Here is a 12,295-nt window from a genome sequence, read left to right as displayed (position 1 = left end):
TAGCTGGGTCCCTACTTATTTTGCTTCTTATCTTTACATTCGGCCCCTGCATTTTAAATCACCTGGTGCAATTTATAAAAGACAGGCTTTGAGTTATCCAAACCATGGTACTATCCCAGCAATATCAGATATTAAAGCAGAATGATATAGATGTTTTCAAACACATGGATTTATGATTAAATCCATGAGAAAAGAAAAGGGGGGAATGAAAGACCCTCAGGACCCCCTCTCAGAACCTGAAGCTGGCCTGCTCCCATGAGAACATTCTGTTTGCTATCAGGACCTGCAGCCAGCTGTTCTCATGAGAACATCCTGTTTGCTTAGGAGAACAGGATATCTGTGGTTGGCACATGTGCCAAACTTAGAATGTTAATGGGAAATTTCAGGGCAAAAATGAAACATCTAGGAAATAGCATGAACAAACAACATTGTCCATTGTCACTGTCTGATCTGTTTAAAATAACTAGTGATCTTTATGCTCTGAAAACTGCCGAATACAAAGTTAATTTTGCCTATATAAACTTGCTGAAATTTTGCTTGGGGAGCACTGAGTCACCCGATAGTGCTACCAAATAAACCTCTTGCTGTTGCATCTGCTGGCCTGGATTAATGAGTCCGGGGACTTCCCTCAAGGCCTTAGAAATTCTAGGGTCTTTCACATGAGACAACCCCATAGCATGTTTTTATTGTATATTTTTGTTTTGTTTTGTTTTGTGTTCTCTGACTCTCTCATACATTGAGTTTTACTTCAAATATTGTTTCTCTCAGTGTACCCATGTCTGTCCCTGTGTGTGTGTGAGGTGTGCAGGGTCACAGTTCAAAACATTTTAGTGAAGGCCCTTTGCAGACAGCATGTTTGACGACTTCACCAAGATGGATGCTTTTAGGAGGCTACCTCTAGTAACTACCTTGATGAGTGCTGACCTCAGCAAGATGGTAGATACTACAAGCCATATTTTCAAGTCCATTTTGTTCTCAGTCTCCTAGACTCTATAAGACAACAATTTGGAATCAGTGTTCTCCACATTGTGACAATACACTATATGTGTAAAGAAAAATACCATAAGCCTTTAGCTTCCTGTCTAGGCTGAGAGGATTAAAAAGAAAGGGAGAGAGAGAAAATAAAAGAAATATGAAAGACAGACTGAGTAAAAAATATTCAAGAGAAACAGAGAAGTTTCTATGTGGAATGGGACAAAATAGAGATCTAGAATGAGAGAGAGAGGGAGAGAGAGAGAGGCAGATTATTCCCCCAAGCAAAGGAAAACATAACCCTACAGAACATCTGGCACACAGTGAATTCAGTCCTTTGAGGGAATTTGTAGGTCTCATTGCCCACCATAAGAAAAAATTCATCTAGCTGAGTGGTGGTGGTGATACATTCCTTTTTCTCAGTTCTAGGGGACAGACTCCAAAGCTAAAGAGAAACCTTGTTTTGAAAAAACAAAAAATAAATAAGTAAAGTATTAAATGAATAGACAGATAGATGTATAGATAGATAGATAGATAGATAGATACATAGATAGATACATAGATACATAGATAGATGGATAGATTATACATACATACATACATACATACATAGGTAGATAGACAACTACACAGATAGATAGAGATGTTTAAAGACCTCAGAGATCAGGGGAGGCAGAGGCAGGCATATTTCTGTGAGTTTGAGGCTACCTTTTTCTGCAGTATGAGTTTCATGACAGATGAAGTGACACAGAGAAATGCTGTCTTGAAACAAAATGTGTTTAATACATGCCTTTAATCCCAGCACTAGGAGGTAGAGGTCAAGGCAGCTGGATTTCTTTGAGTCCAAAGTCCATCTTGTCTACTAATTGAGTTTGAGGGCATAAAGAGATACACAGAGAAACCCTATGTCAAAAAAACAAAACCCAAATAATAATAATAACAATAATAATGATAATAATAATAATAATGAATCTAAGAGTTCAAATAATTGACTTCACCTATAATTCAAAAATTACAAAATAAAACAAAGAGTGTGTCTGACTGATCAGCAAAAGGACTATGTGTGCCAAGGGGCTGCCATAATTATGGCATCATGAGAGGGAGGGACCGAGGGACTGAGGGAGGAAAGGAGGAAGTTGGCAAGTGCAGTTCCCTGCCATCTAAGTCTCCTTTCAAAGAAATTTCAACATGGCCACCACTTGCTTGCTTGGGGTTCTCTTTCTGTTGTTCTGTTTTTACAAACTCAGCCCCCTTCTCAGACTAAATACTGAGTCAGAAAAAATTAAAACAGCTGTGGAATAATTTTAAAAATTCCCAATTGGATATCATTTCCAGGAATAATATTGACATAGTGATTTGTTTTGAATGTTTTTACTTCAGACATAAAAAGTAAGAGTCATTTTTTAAAATTTCTTTTAGAGGGTCTGTTTCACACCAGGATGGTTTACATTTGCTGTGTTGCTGAAGATGATCTCCTGATCCTTGCTTTCCAGTCCCTGAGTGCTGCTGACGTGACAGACAAGGGCCTGCACGCTGGAGTTTTTCATGCAGTATTGAGAGCATGAAACCCATAAGACCAAGATGAAAGCATTAGAGGGGACTGGCTCCATATCTGGCAGATGCAAGTAAATCTCTTGGAGCTTGAGGCCAGCCTGGTCTACAAGAGCTAGTTCCAAGAACAGAGTAAAACAAAAAGAAAAAAAACATAAATTAAAAAAAAGAGAGAAAGAGAAGAAATGTTGATTTACAGATAGGAAATAAGAAAAATAATCAGAATATTACCAAGAAGATAGCCTGGTCTATAAAGTGAGTTCCAGAATGGCTACGGCTATTATACAGAGAAACCAACCATGCCTCAAAAAATGAAGAAAGAAGAAAACAGAAAGAAAGAAATTGCTGCTTTTCTCCTTTTTTCTTTGTTAATACCAGATTGTTTATTTCAATTTTAGTTTCCTTTTCTAAATTGTAATTGCAGCAGCAATGTTCAGAAGAAGGTCCTCTTCCATGTAGTGAAATAGTTGGTCTGAAGCACAAATAAAAAGACAGGTCCTGTCTCCAAAAAAAAACCCAAAAATCAAAAAAAAAATTAAGTTAAAATGTGAAATAAAACAAAGAAGGCAAATAAAGGTTTTTTTTGTTTTGTTTTGTTTTTGTTTTTTGCTAAGAAACCTGAAAATGACAGAATTCAGCAATTTCCCAACTTCAACAAGAAGGTAATGTTTCCCAACTTCAGCAAGAAGGCAGCAAATATGCTTATCTATCTAGGCCTGGCAGTGGTGGCATGTGCCCTTAATCCCAACACTTAGGAGGCTGAGTGTTAAAAGCTGGGGGACTTCAGCTCCAGGTTCTTTGCAAGTAGTACCTATGAGGACCCTGTGTACTTCTCCCCAGAGAGTGATGAGTAACCAGACCAAGCAAGAGAATTGTCTTTCTAATGATCCTTTACTAGCAACTTCAATATCCAAGGCATCAATGGGGTTTACAATCTTCATAGGCATGGGGGCTTGATAATGGGCAACACACAGGCAATTCAATATCACAGTTATTAATCCTACTAATCCTAATACATAAAACCAATTCATAACCTTAATCTAATTTATCACTTATCTATAAAATACTTCTTAACCTTAATACAATTTATTCATTCCCTATAAAATACTTCTTAAACTTTTTTTTTTGTGCTTTTTTTTTTCTTTTTTTTTTTTGTAATTTTATTAAATTATAAAAAGTTTCCATTTACGCCCCTCCTCCCAACACCCTCCCACTCCCCCCCTTCCCTCTCCTCCTCCCTCTTTGTCCCCAAGGGAAGTCAGGGTCTCCTGCCCTGTGGGAAGTCCAAGTTCCTCCCCCCTCACTCCAGGTCCAGGAAGGTGAGCATCCAAACAGACTGGATCCCAAAAATCCAGTATATGCAGAGGAAACAAGTCCCAGTGTCATTGTCAATGGCTTCTCGGAAAGACTGCAGGCCAGCCACATTCAGAAAAACCAGCCACATTCAGAGAATCTGGTTGGATCACATGCTCGTTCAGTCACGGTCCATCTGGCCTTGGTAAACTCTCATTAGATCCGACCCCTTGTATCAGTGGGTGATAGTATCCCTCGCAGTCCTTCGTCATTTTCTTCCTCCTTTTGCTCCTCGTTTGGATCTTGGGGGGCTCAGTTCGGTGCTCCAACGCGGGCCTCCATCTGTTTCGTCATCCAAAGCCAGATGAGGGATCTATGGTGATAAGCAAAATATTCATCAGTATGGTCACGGGCCAAGGCCGGTTCAGGCACCCCCTCCTCTGTCCAGAGAACAATCTGGGGATCTCTCCTTGGACCTGGGATCCCATATATAATCAAGTTTCCTGTAAACTCTAATATGACTCCCTTAGTTGAAATATATTCTTCCCTGATCCCACATTCATCCTTCCTCCCTTCCCCCCATCCCGGTCAACCGAGCTTTCTCCATTCCTCCCCTACTCCCTTCTCTCTAACCCTCTCCCCTTCCAACAACCCTCCCACCCACCTCCCCCATGCACCCAAGATTACCTGGGACTCTTGACTATTTCCTACCTCCTGGCGGATAGGTAAATAATCTTCATCAGGTTCGTCTTCTTATTTAGCTTCTCTAGGATCACGAATAATAGGCTCAAAGACCTTTAATTATGGTTAGAATCCACTTATGAGTGAATACATACCGTGTTCCTCTTTTTGGGTCTGGCTTACCTCACTCAGTAAAGCGTTTTCTATGTCCATCCATTTGCATGCAAAATTCAAGATGTCATTGTTTTTTACCGCTGAGTAAAACTCTAATGTGTATATGTTCCACACCTTTTTTAACCATTCTTCTATTGAGGGGCACCTAGGCTGTTTCCAGGTTCTGGCTATTACAAATAGTGCTGCTATGAACATAGTTGAACAAACGCTTTTGTAGTATGTTTGGGCATCTCTAGGGTATATTCCCAAGAGAGGAATTGCTGGGTCCTGAGGGAGGTTGACTCCCAGTTTCCTGAGAAACCGCCACACTGATTTCCAAAGTGGCTGCACAAGTTTGCATTCCCACCAACAATGGATGAGTGTTCCCCTCATTCCACATCCCCTCCAGCATAGGCTATCATTGGTGTTTTTAACTTTAGCTATTCTGACAGGTGTAAGATGGTATCTCAAAGTGGTTTTGATTTGCATTTCCCTGATCGCTAAGGAGGTTGAGCATGACCTTAAGTGTCTTCTGGCCATTCGAAGTTCATCTGTTGTGAATTCTCTGTTCAGATCAGTACCCCATTTTTTAATTGGGTTAATTAGAGTTTTAGTGTCTAGTTTCTTGAGTTCTTTGTATATTCTGGAGATCAGACCTTTGTCTGATGAGGGGCTGGTGAAGATCTTCTCCCAGTCAGAAGGCAGCCTTTTTGTCTTACTGACAGTGTCCTTTGCTTTACAGAAGCTTCTCAGTTTCAGTAGATCCCATTTATTCATTGTTTCTCTTATTGTCTGTGCTGCTGGGGTCCTACTTAGGAAGAGGGCTCCTGTGCCTATATCTTGTAGACTACTTCCCACTTTCTCTTCTATCAGGTTCAAAGTGGACGGATTAATGTTGATGTCTTTAATCCATTTGGACTTGATTTTTGTGCATGGTGATAGATATGGATCTACTTTCATTTTTTTACAGGATGACATCCAGTTATGCCAGCACCATTTGTTAAAGATGCTTTCCTTCTTCCATTGTATACCTTTAGCTCCCTTGTCAAAAATTAGGTGCTCATAGGTTTGTGGGTTAATATCCGGGTCTTCTATTCGATTCCAAAGGTCGATTTCTCTGTTCTTATGCCAATACCAAGCTGTTTTCAATACTGTAGCTCTATAATAGAGTTTGAAGTCAGGGATGGTAATGCCTCCTGAAGTTCCTTTATTGTATAAGATTGTTTTGGCTATCCTGGGTTTTTTGTTTTGCCATATAAACTTGATTATTGTTCTCTCAAGGTCTGTGAAGAAGTTTGATGGGATTTTGATGGGGATTGCATTGAATCTATAGATTGCTTTTGGTAGAATTGCCATTTTTACTATGTTGATTCTCCCAATCCAAGAGCAGGGGAGGTCTTTCCATTTTCTGTTATCCTCCTCAATTTCTTTCTTCAAAGACTTAAAGTTTTTGTCAAATAGGTCTTTCACTTCCTTGGTTAGAGTAACCCCAAGATATTTTATGCTATTTGTGGCTATCATGAAAGGTGATGTTTCTCTGATTTCCCTCTCTGCTTCTTTATCCTTTGTGTATAGGAAGGCCACTGATTTTTTGGAGTTGATCTTGTATCCTGCCACGTTACTAAAGGTGTTTATCAGCTGTAGGAGTTCTTTGGTAGAGTTTTTGGGGTCACTTATGTAAACTATCATATCGTCAGCAAATAACGAAAGTTTGACTTCATCCTTTCCAATACGAATCCCCTTGATCTCCTTATGTTGTCTTATTGCTATTGCTAGAACTTCAAGCACTATATTGAAGAGGTTTGGAGAGAGTGGACAGCCTTTTCGCGTTCCTGATTTTAGTGGAAAGGCTTTGAGTTTCTCTCCATTCAGTTTGATGTTAGCTGTTGGCTTGCTGTATATTGCTTTTATTATATTTAGGTATGATCCTTGTATCCCCAGTCTCTCCAACACCTTTATCATAAATGGGTGTTGAATTTTGTCAAATGCTTTTTCAGCATCTAGTGAGATGATCATATGGTTTTTTTCTTTCAGTTTATTTATATGATGGATTACATTGATAGATTTGCGAATGTTGAACCAGCCCTGCATCTCTGGAATGAAGCCGACTTGATCATAATGGATAATTTTTCTAATGTGCTCTTGGATACGGTTTGCCAGTATTTTATTGAGAATTTTCGCGTCAATGTTCATGAGTGAGATTGGCCTGTAATTCTCTTTCTTGGTTGTGTCTTTGTGTGGTTTTGGTATTAGGGTAACTGTAGCTTCATAAAAGGAGTTAGGCAATGACTCTTCTGTTTCTATATTGTGGAATACGTTAAGGAGTATAGGTATTAGCTCTTCCTGGAAGTTCTGGTAGAATTCTGCATTGAAACCATCTGGTCCTGGGGTTTTTTTGGTAGGGAGATTTTTGATAGCAGCTTCTAATTCTTCGCGACTAACAGGTCTATTTAGATTGTTCACCTGTTCTTGGTTCAACTTTGGTATATGGTACTTATCTAAAAAAATGTCCATTTCTTTTACATTTTCCAACTTTGTGGCATATAAACTTTCGTAGTAAGATCTAATGATTCTCTGAATTTCCTCTGTGTCTGTGGTTATGTCCCCCTTTTCATTTCTGATCCTATTAATTTGCACGTTCTCTCTCTGCCGTTTGATTAGTTTGGATAGGGGTTTGTCAATCTTGTTGATTTTCTCCAAGAACCAGCTTTTTGATTCATTGATTCTTTGGATTGTTTTCTCTGTTTCTATTTTGTTGATTTCAGCCCTCAGTTTGATTATTTCCAGTCTTCTACTCCTCCTGGGTGAATCAGCTTCTTTTTTTTCTAGAGCTTTCAAGTGTGCTGTTAGGTCTCCAATGTGTGCTTTCTCCGTTTTCTTTATTTGGGCACCTATTGCTATGAACTTTCCTCTTAGCACTGCTTTCATAGTGTCCCATAGGTTTGAGTATGTTGTGTCTTTGTTTTCATTAAATTCAAGGAAGTCTTTAATTTCTTTCTTAATTTCGTCCTTGACCCAGGGGTGATTTAGTAGTTGACTGTTCAACTTCCATGAGTTTGATGACTTCCTGGGGTTAGCATTGTTGTTGAATTCTAATTTTAATCCATGGTGATCTGACAAGACACAGGTGGTTACTAATATTTTTTTGTATCTGTGGAAGTTTGCTTTGTTACCGAGTATGTGGTCAATCTTCGAGAAGGTTCCATGAACTGCAGAGAAGAAGGTATATTCTTTCCTATTTGGGTGGAGTGTTCTATAGATGTCTGTTAAGTCCATTTGATTCAATACCTCCAATAAATCTCTTAATTCTCTGTTTGGTTTCTGTCTGATTGACCTGTCCATTGGTGAGAGAGGAGTGTTGAAGTCTCCTACTATTAGCGTGTGTGGTTTGATGACTGCCTTGAGTTCTAGAAGAGTTTCTTTTACATAAGTGGGTGCCTTTATATTAGGGGCATAGATATTCAGGATTGAGACTTCTTCCTGATGAGTTGTTCCTGTTATGAGTATGAAATGTCCATCTCCATCTCTTCTGATTGATTTTAGTTTGAAGTCGATTTTGTTAGATATTAGAATGGCCACACCCGCTTGTTTCTTAGGTCCATTTGCTTGGAAAACCTTTTCCCAACCCTTTACTCTGAGTAGGTGTCTGTCTTTGTGGTTGAGGTGTGTTTCTTGTAAACAGCAGAATGTTGGATCCTGTTTTCGTATCCAATCTCTAAGTCTGTGCCTCTTTATAGGTGAATTGAGTCCATTGATATTAAGAGATATTAATGACCAGTGGTTGTTGACTCGAGTCATTTTTTTTTTTTTTGGGTAGTAGAGTGTATGTGTTTTCCTTCTTTGGGTTGTGCTAGTGAAGGGTCGCTAGATGTCTGAGTTATTGTAGTCAGTGTTGGCAATGTTGGATTCCTTGGGATGTAATTTTCCTTCTAATATTCTCTGTAAGGCTGGATTAGTAGTTACGTATTGTTTAAATTTGTTCTTATCCTGGAATATTTTGATTTCTCTGTTGATAGTGAATGAAAGCTTGGCTGGGTATATTAATCTGGGCTTGCATCCATGGTCCCTTAGTTTCTGCAGTACCTCTATCCAGGACCTTCTGGCTTTCATGGTTTCTATAGAGAAGTCTGGTGTAAGTCTGATAGGTTTACCTTTATAGGTTACTTGACCTTTTTCCTTTGCAGCTCTTAATATCCTTTCTTTAATCTGAATGCTTTGTGTTTTGATTATTATATGGCGAGGGGATGTCTTTTTCTGATCCAGTCTATTCGGTGTTCTGTATGCTTCTTGCACCTTCATAGGAATATCACTCTTTAGGATGGGAAAGTTTTCTTCTATAATTTTGTTGAATATATTTTCTGGACCTTTGGTCTGCAATTCTTCTCCTTCTTCTACTCCTATTATTCTTAGATTTGGTTTTTTTATTATGTCCCATATTTCCTGAATGTTTTGTGATGAGAATTTGTTGGATTTGCTGTTTTCTTTGGTCAGGGCATTTATTTTCTCTATGGTGTCTTCATAATCTGAGATTCGTTCTTCTATCTCTTGTATTCTATTGGTTATGCTTGTTCCTGAAGTCTCTGTTTGTTTACCTAGATTTTCCATATCCAGCCGGTCCTCGGTTTGTGTTTTCTTCACTGCCTCAATTTCAGTTTTCAATTCTTGAACTGATTCCATTACCTGTTTGATTGTTTTTTCTTGGTTTCCCAGGGTATCATTTACGAATTTACTTATTTCTTCAAACTTCTTGTTATATTTGTCTTCCATTTCTTTACTCATTTCTTCCATCTTTTTGTTATATTTCTCTTCTATTTCTTTAAGTGAGTTATTCATACCCTGTTTAAGAGACTCTATTGCTTTTATAATGACACTGTTTTCCACTTCTTCCGGTATAGGGTGTTCCAGTCCTTCTGTCATAAGATCGCTGGGATCTGGTGTTTTCGTGTTGTTTTTCAGATTGTTGGAGGAATTCTTGCCTTGGCGCCTGCCCATCTCTTCCTTCAGATGCTCTCCAATGGCTCTTCCCTCCGCTGGATCTTTTGCTACTGGATTAATGCCCCTTGCTATCCAGGAATCACTTTGCCTGCAGCCTTAGGTTGCTGCAGGCAGGCAATTAGAACAAAGGGATTTCCGTCCCTTTGCACTCACCACCTGTAAGTCCCGCGGTGCCCACCCCGGTTGAGATGGAGGAATTTAAGCCCCGAAAAAAGGAGAGGGGAGGGTATGGGTTCCAGGCAGAAAGCTGGGATGGCTATGCAGGAGAGAGGGATTAGCTGGGGAAGCTGCCCCTTTGGAGTAGTCAGGGAGATAAGGGTGGCGGGAGTATTGTGTGTTCCCTAACCGGCCTTGTGTGGCGGTCAGGAACAATACACTTACCCCTCCACAGGATCAGAAACGAGGTGCCCCTGCCTGCAGTCTTGGCTTGCTGCAGGCTGGCTTTTGGAACAAAGGGACTCCAGTCCCTTTGCACTCACCGCCTAACCTGGCGCGCGGTGCCCACCCCGGCTGAGATGGAGGAATTTAAGCCCCGAAAAAAGGAGAGGGGAGGGTATGGGTTCCAGGCAGAAAGCTGGGATGGCTATGCAGGAGAGAGGGATTAGCTGGGGAAGCTGCCCCTTTGGAGTAGTCAGGGAAATAAGGGTGGCGGGAGTATTGTGTGTTCCCTAACCGGCCTTGTGTGGCGGTCAGGAACAATACACTTACCCCTCCACAGGATCAGAGCCCCTCGCTGGTCAGAGGTGCCCCTGCCTGCAGTCTTGGCTTGCTGCAGGCCGGCTTTTGGAACAAAGGGACTCCAGTCCCTTTGCACTCACCGCCTAACCTGGCCCGCGGTGCCCACCCCGGCTGAGATGGAGGAATTTAAGCCCCGAAAAAAGGAGAGGGGAGGGTATGGGTTCCAGGCAGAAAGCTGGGATGGCGTTGCAGGAGAGAGGGAATAGCTGGGGAAGCTGCCCCTTTGGAGTAGTCAGGGAGATAAGGGTGGCGGGAGTATTGTGTGTTTCCTAACCGGCCTTGTGTGGCGGTCAGGAACAATACACTTACCCCTCCACAGGATCAGAGCCCCTCGCTGGTCAGAGGTGCCCCTGCCTGCAGTCTTGGCTTGCTGCAGGCCGGCTTTTGGAACAAAGGGACTCCAGTCCCTTTGCACTCACCGCCTAACCTGGCCCGCGGTGCCCACCCCGGCTGAGATGGAGGAATTTAAGCCCCGAAAAAAGGAGAGGGGAGGGTATGGGTTCCAGGCAGAAAGCTGAGATGGCTATGCAGGAGAGAGGGATTAGCTGGGGAAGCTGCCCCTTTGGAGTAGTCAGGGAGATAAGGGTGGCGGGAGTATTGTGTGTTCCCTAACCGGCCTTGTGTGGCGGTCAGGAACAATACACTTACCCCTCCACAGGATCAGAAATGAGGTGCCCCTGCCTGCAGTCTTGGCTTGCTGCAGGCCGGCTTTTGGAACAAAGGGACTCCAGTCCCTTTGCACTCACCGCCTAACCTGGCCCGCGGTGCCCACCCCGGCTGAGATGGAGGAATTTAAGCCCCGAAAAAAGGAGAGGGGAGGGTATGGGTTCCAGGCAGAAAGCTGAGATGGCTATGCAGGAGAGAGGGATTAGCTGGGGAAGCTTCCCCTTTGGAGTAGTCAGGGAGATAAGGGTGGCGGGAGTATTGTGTGTTCCCTAACCGGCCTTGTGTGGCGGTCAGGAACAATACACTTACCCCTCCACAGGATCAGAAACGAGGTGCCCCTGCCTGCAGTCTTGGCTTGCTGCAGCATACTTCTTAAACTTAATACAACTTATCCATTACCTATTAAACACCTTTTAAACTTAATACAACTTATCCATTACCTATTAAACACCTTTTAAACTTAATACAACTTATCACTTATTGATATCTCTTAACATTGTCTAATAAACATATGTATTAACACATCTATGCTCTTCTCTTAAAATTTTGTGCACACATTAAATAGCATCATATGACCTAGTGTTCTTCAGTTTAAAATGGAATTTTTGAATTTTTTTTAATGTTTTCTTTTTTATTATGTATACAGTATACTGTCTGCAAGCATTCCTTCAGGCAAGAAAAGGCCACCAGATCTCATTACAGATGGTTGTGAGCCACCATGTGGTTGCTGGGAATTGAACTCAGGACATTTAAAAGAGGAGGCAGTCCTCTTAACCACTGAGGCATCTCTCCAGCCCTTGAATTTATTCAGGTTGGATGCCTGACAGCACTGGGAGCTGGATGGTGAGGCTCAACTCTTGACCCTGTGGTCTGTGCTCAGGAGATAAGGTGTTCAATGTCCTGCTCTTAGGCTGGTCAGGTGCTGCATCAATTCTTGACCCTGTAATCTGTGGCCTGGTCTCAGAAGGGAAAGCGTTCTGTCTGTGCTTGGGAAGGCAGAGAGTTCTGCCTGCACTCAAGAAGGCAGAGTGTCTTGTCTGTTCTCGGGAGACAGACCTTCAATGTTCACTCTTAGGAAATGAAGCTTTGCACTCAGGATGCAAGATGTTGATGTCTGCTTTTGGGAGATGAAGCTTTGTACTCAGGAGACAGAGCATTAAATGTTTAGGCAAGGCAATAAATATTTCCGCTATTAAGGAGGCAGGCTTTGAGGATCTCTCTTTCCATGAAGCTTGATGCCCAGGTC

General features: G+C 41.6%; 1 protein-coding gene across 1 annotated transcript in view; it reads left to right on the top strand.

The window, feature by feature from the left end:
- Window positions 1–2,411: 2,411 nt before the first annotated feature.
- The window catches only part of LOC148118626 (uncharacterized), a 30,115-nt gene continuing 20,231 nt past the window's right edge, over window positions 2,412–12,295 (top strand). Inside the window, exon 1 of the mRNA XM_087900323.1 lies at window positions 2,412–2,522. Within this exon, the coding sequence (XP_087756449.1) occupies window positions 2,412–2,522 (111 nt within the window). The remainder of the gene's footprint in view (window positions 2,523–12,295) is intronic.

Source organism: Myodes glareolus, chromosome 22 (genome assembly GCF_982192425.1).
Source record: "Myodes glareolus chromosome 22, mMyoGla1.1, whole genome shotgun sequence".
Taxonomy (NCBI): Eukaryota; Metazoa; Chordata; class Mammalia; order Rodentia; family Cricetidae; genus Myodes; species Myodes glareolus.
Note: the sequence above shows the minus strand (reverse complement) of the source record. Positions and strands in the feature narration are given on the sequence as shown.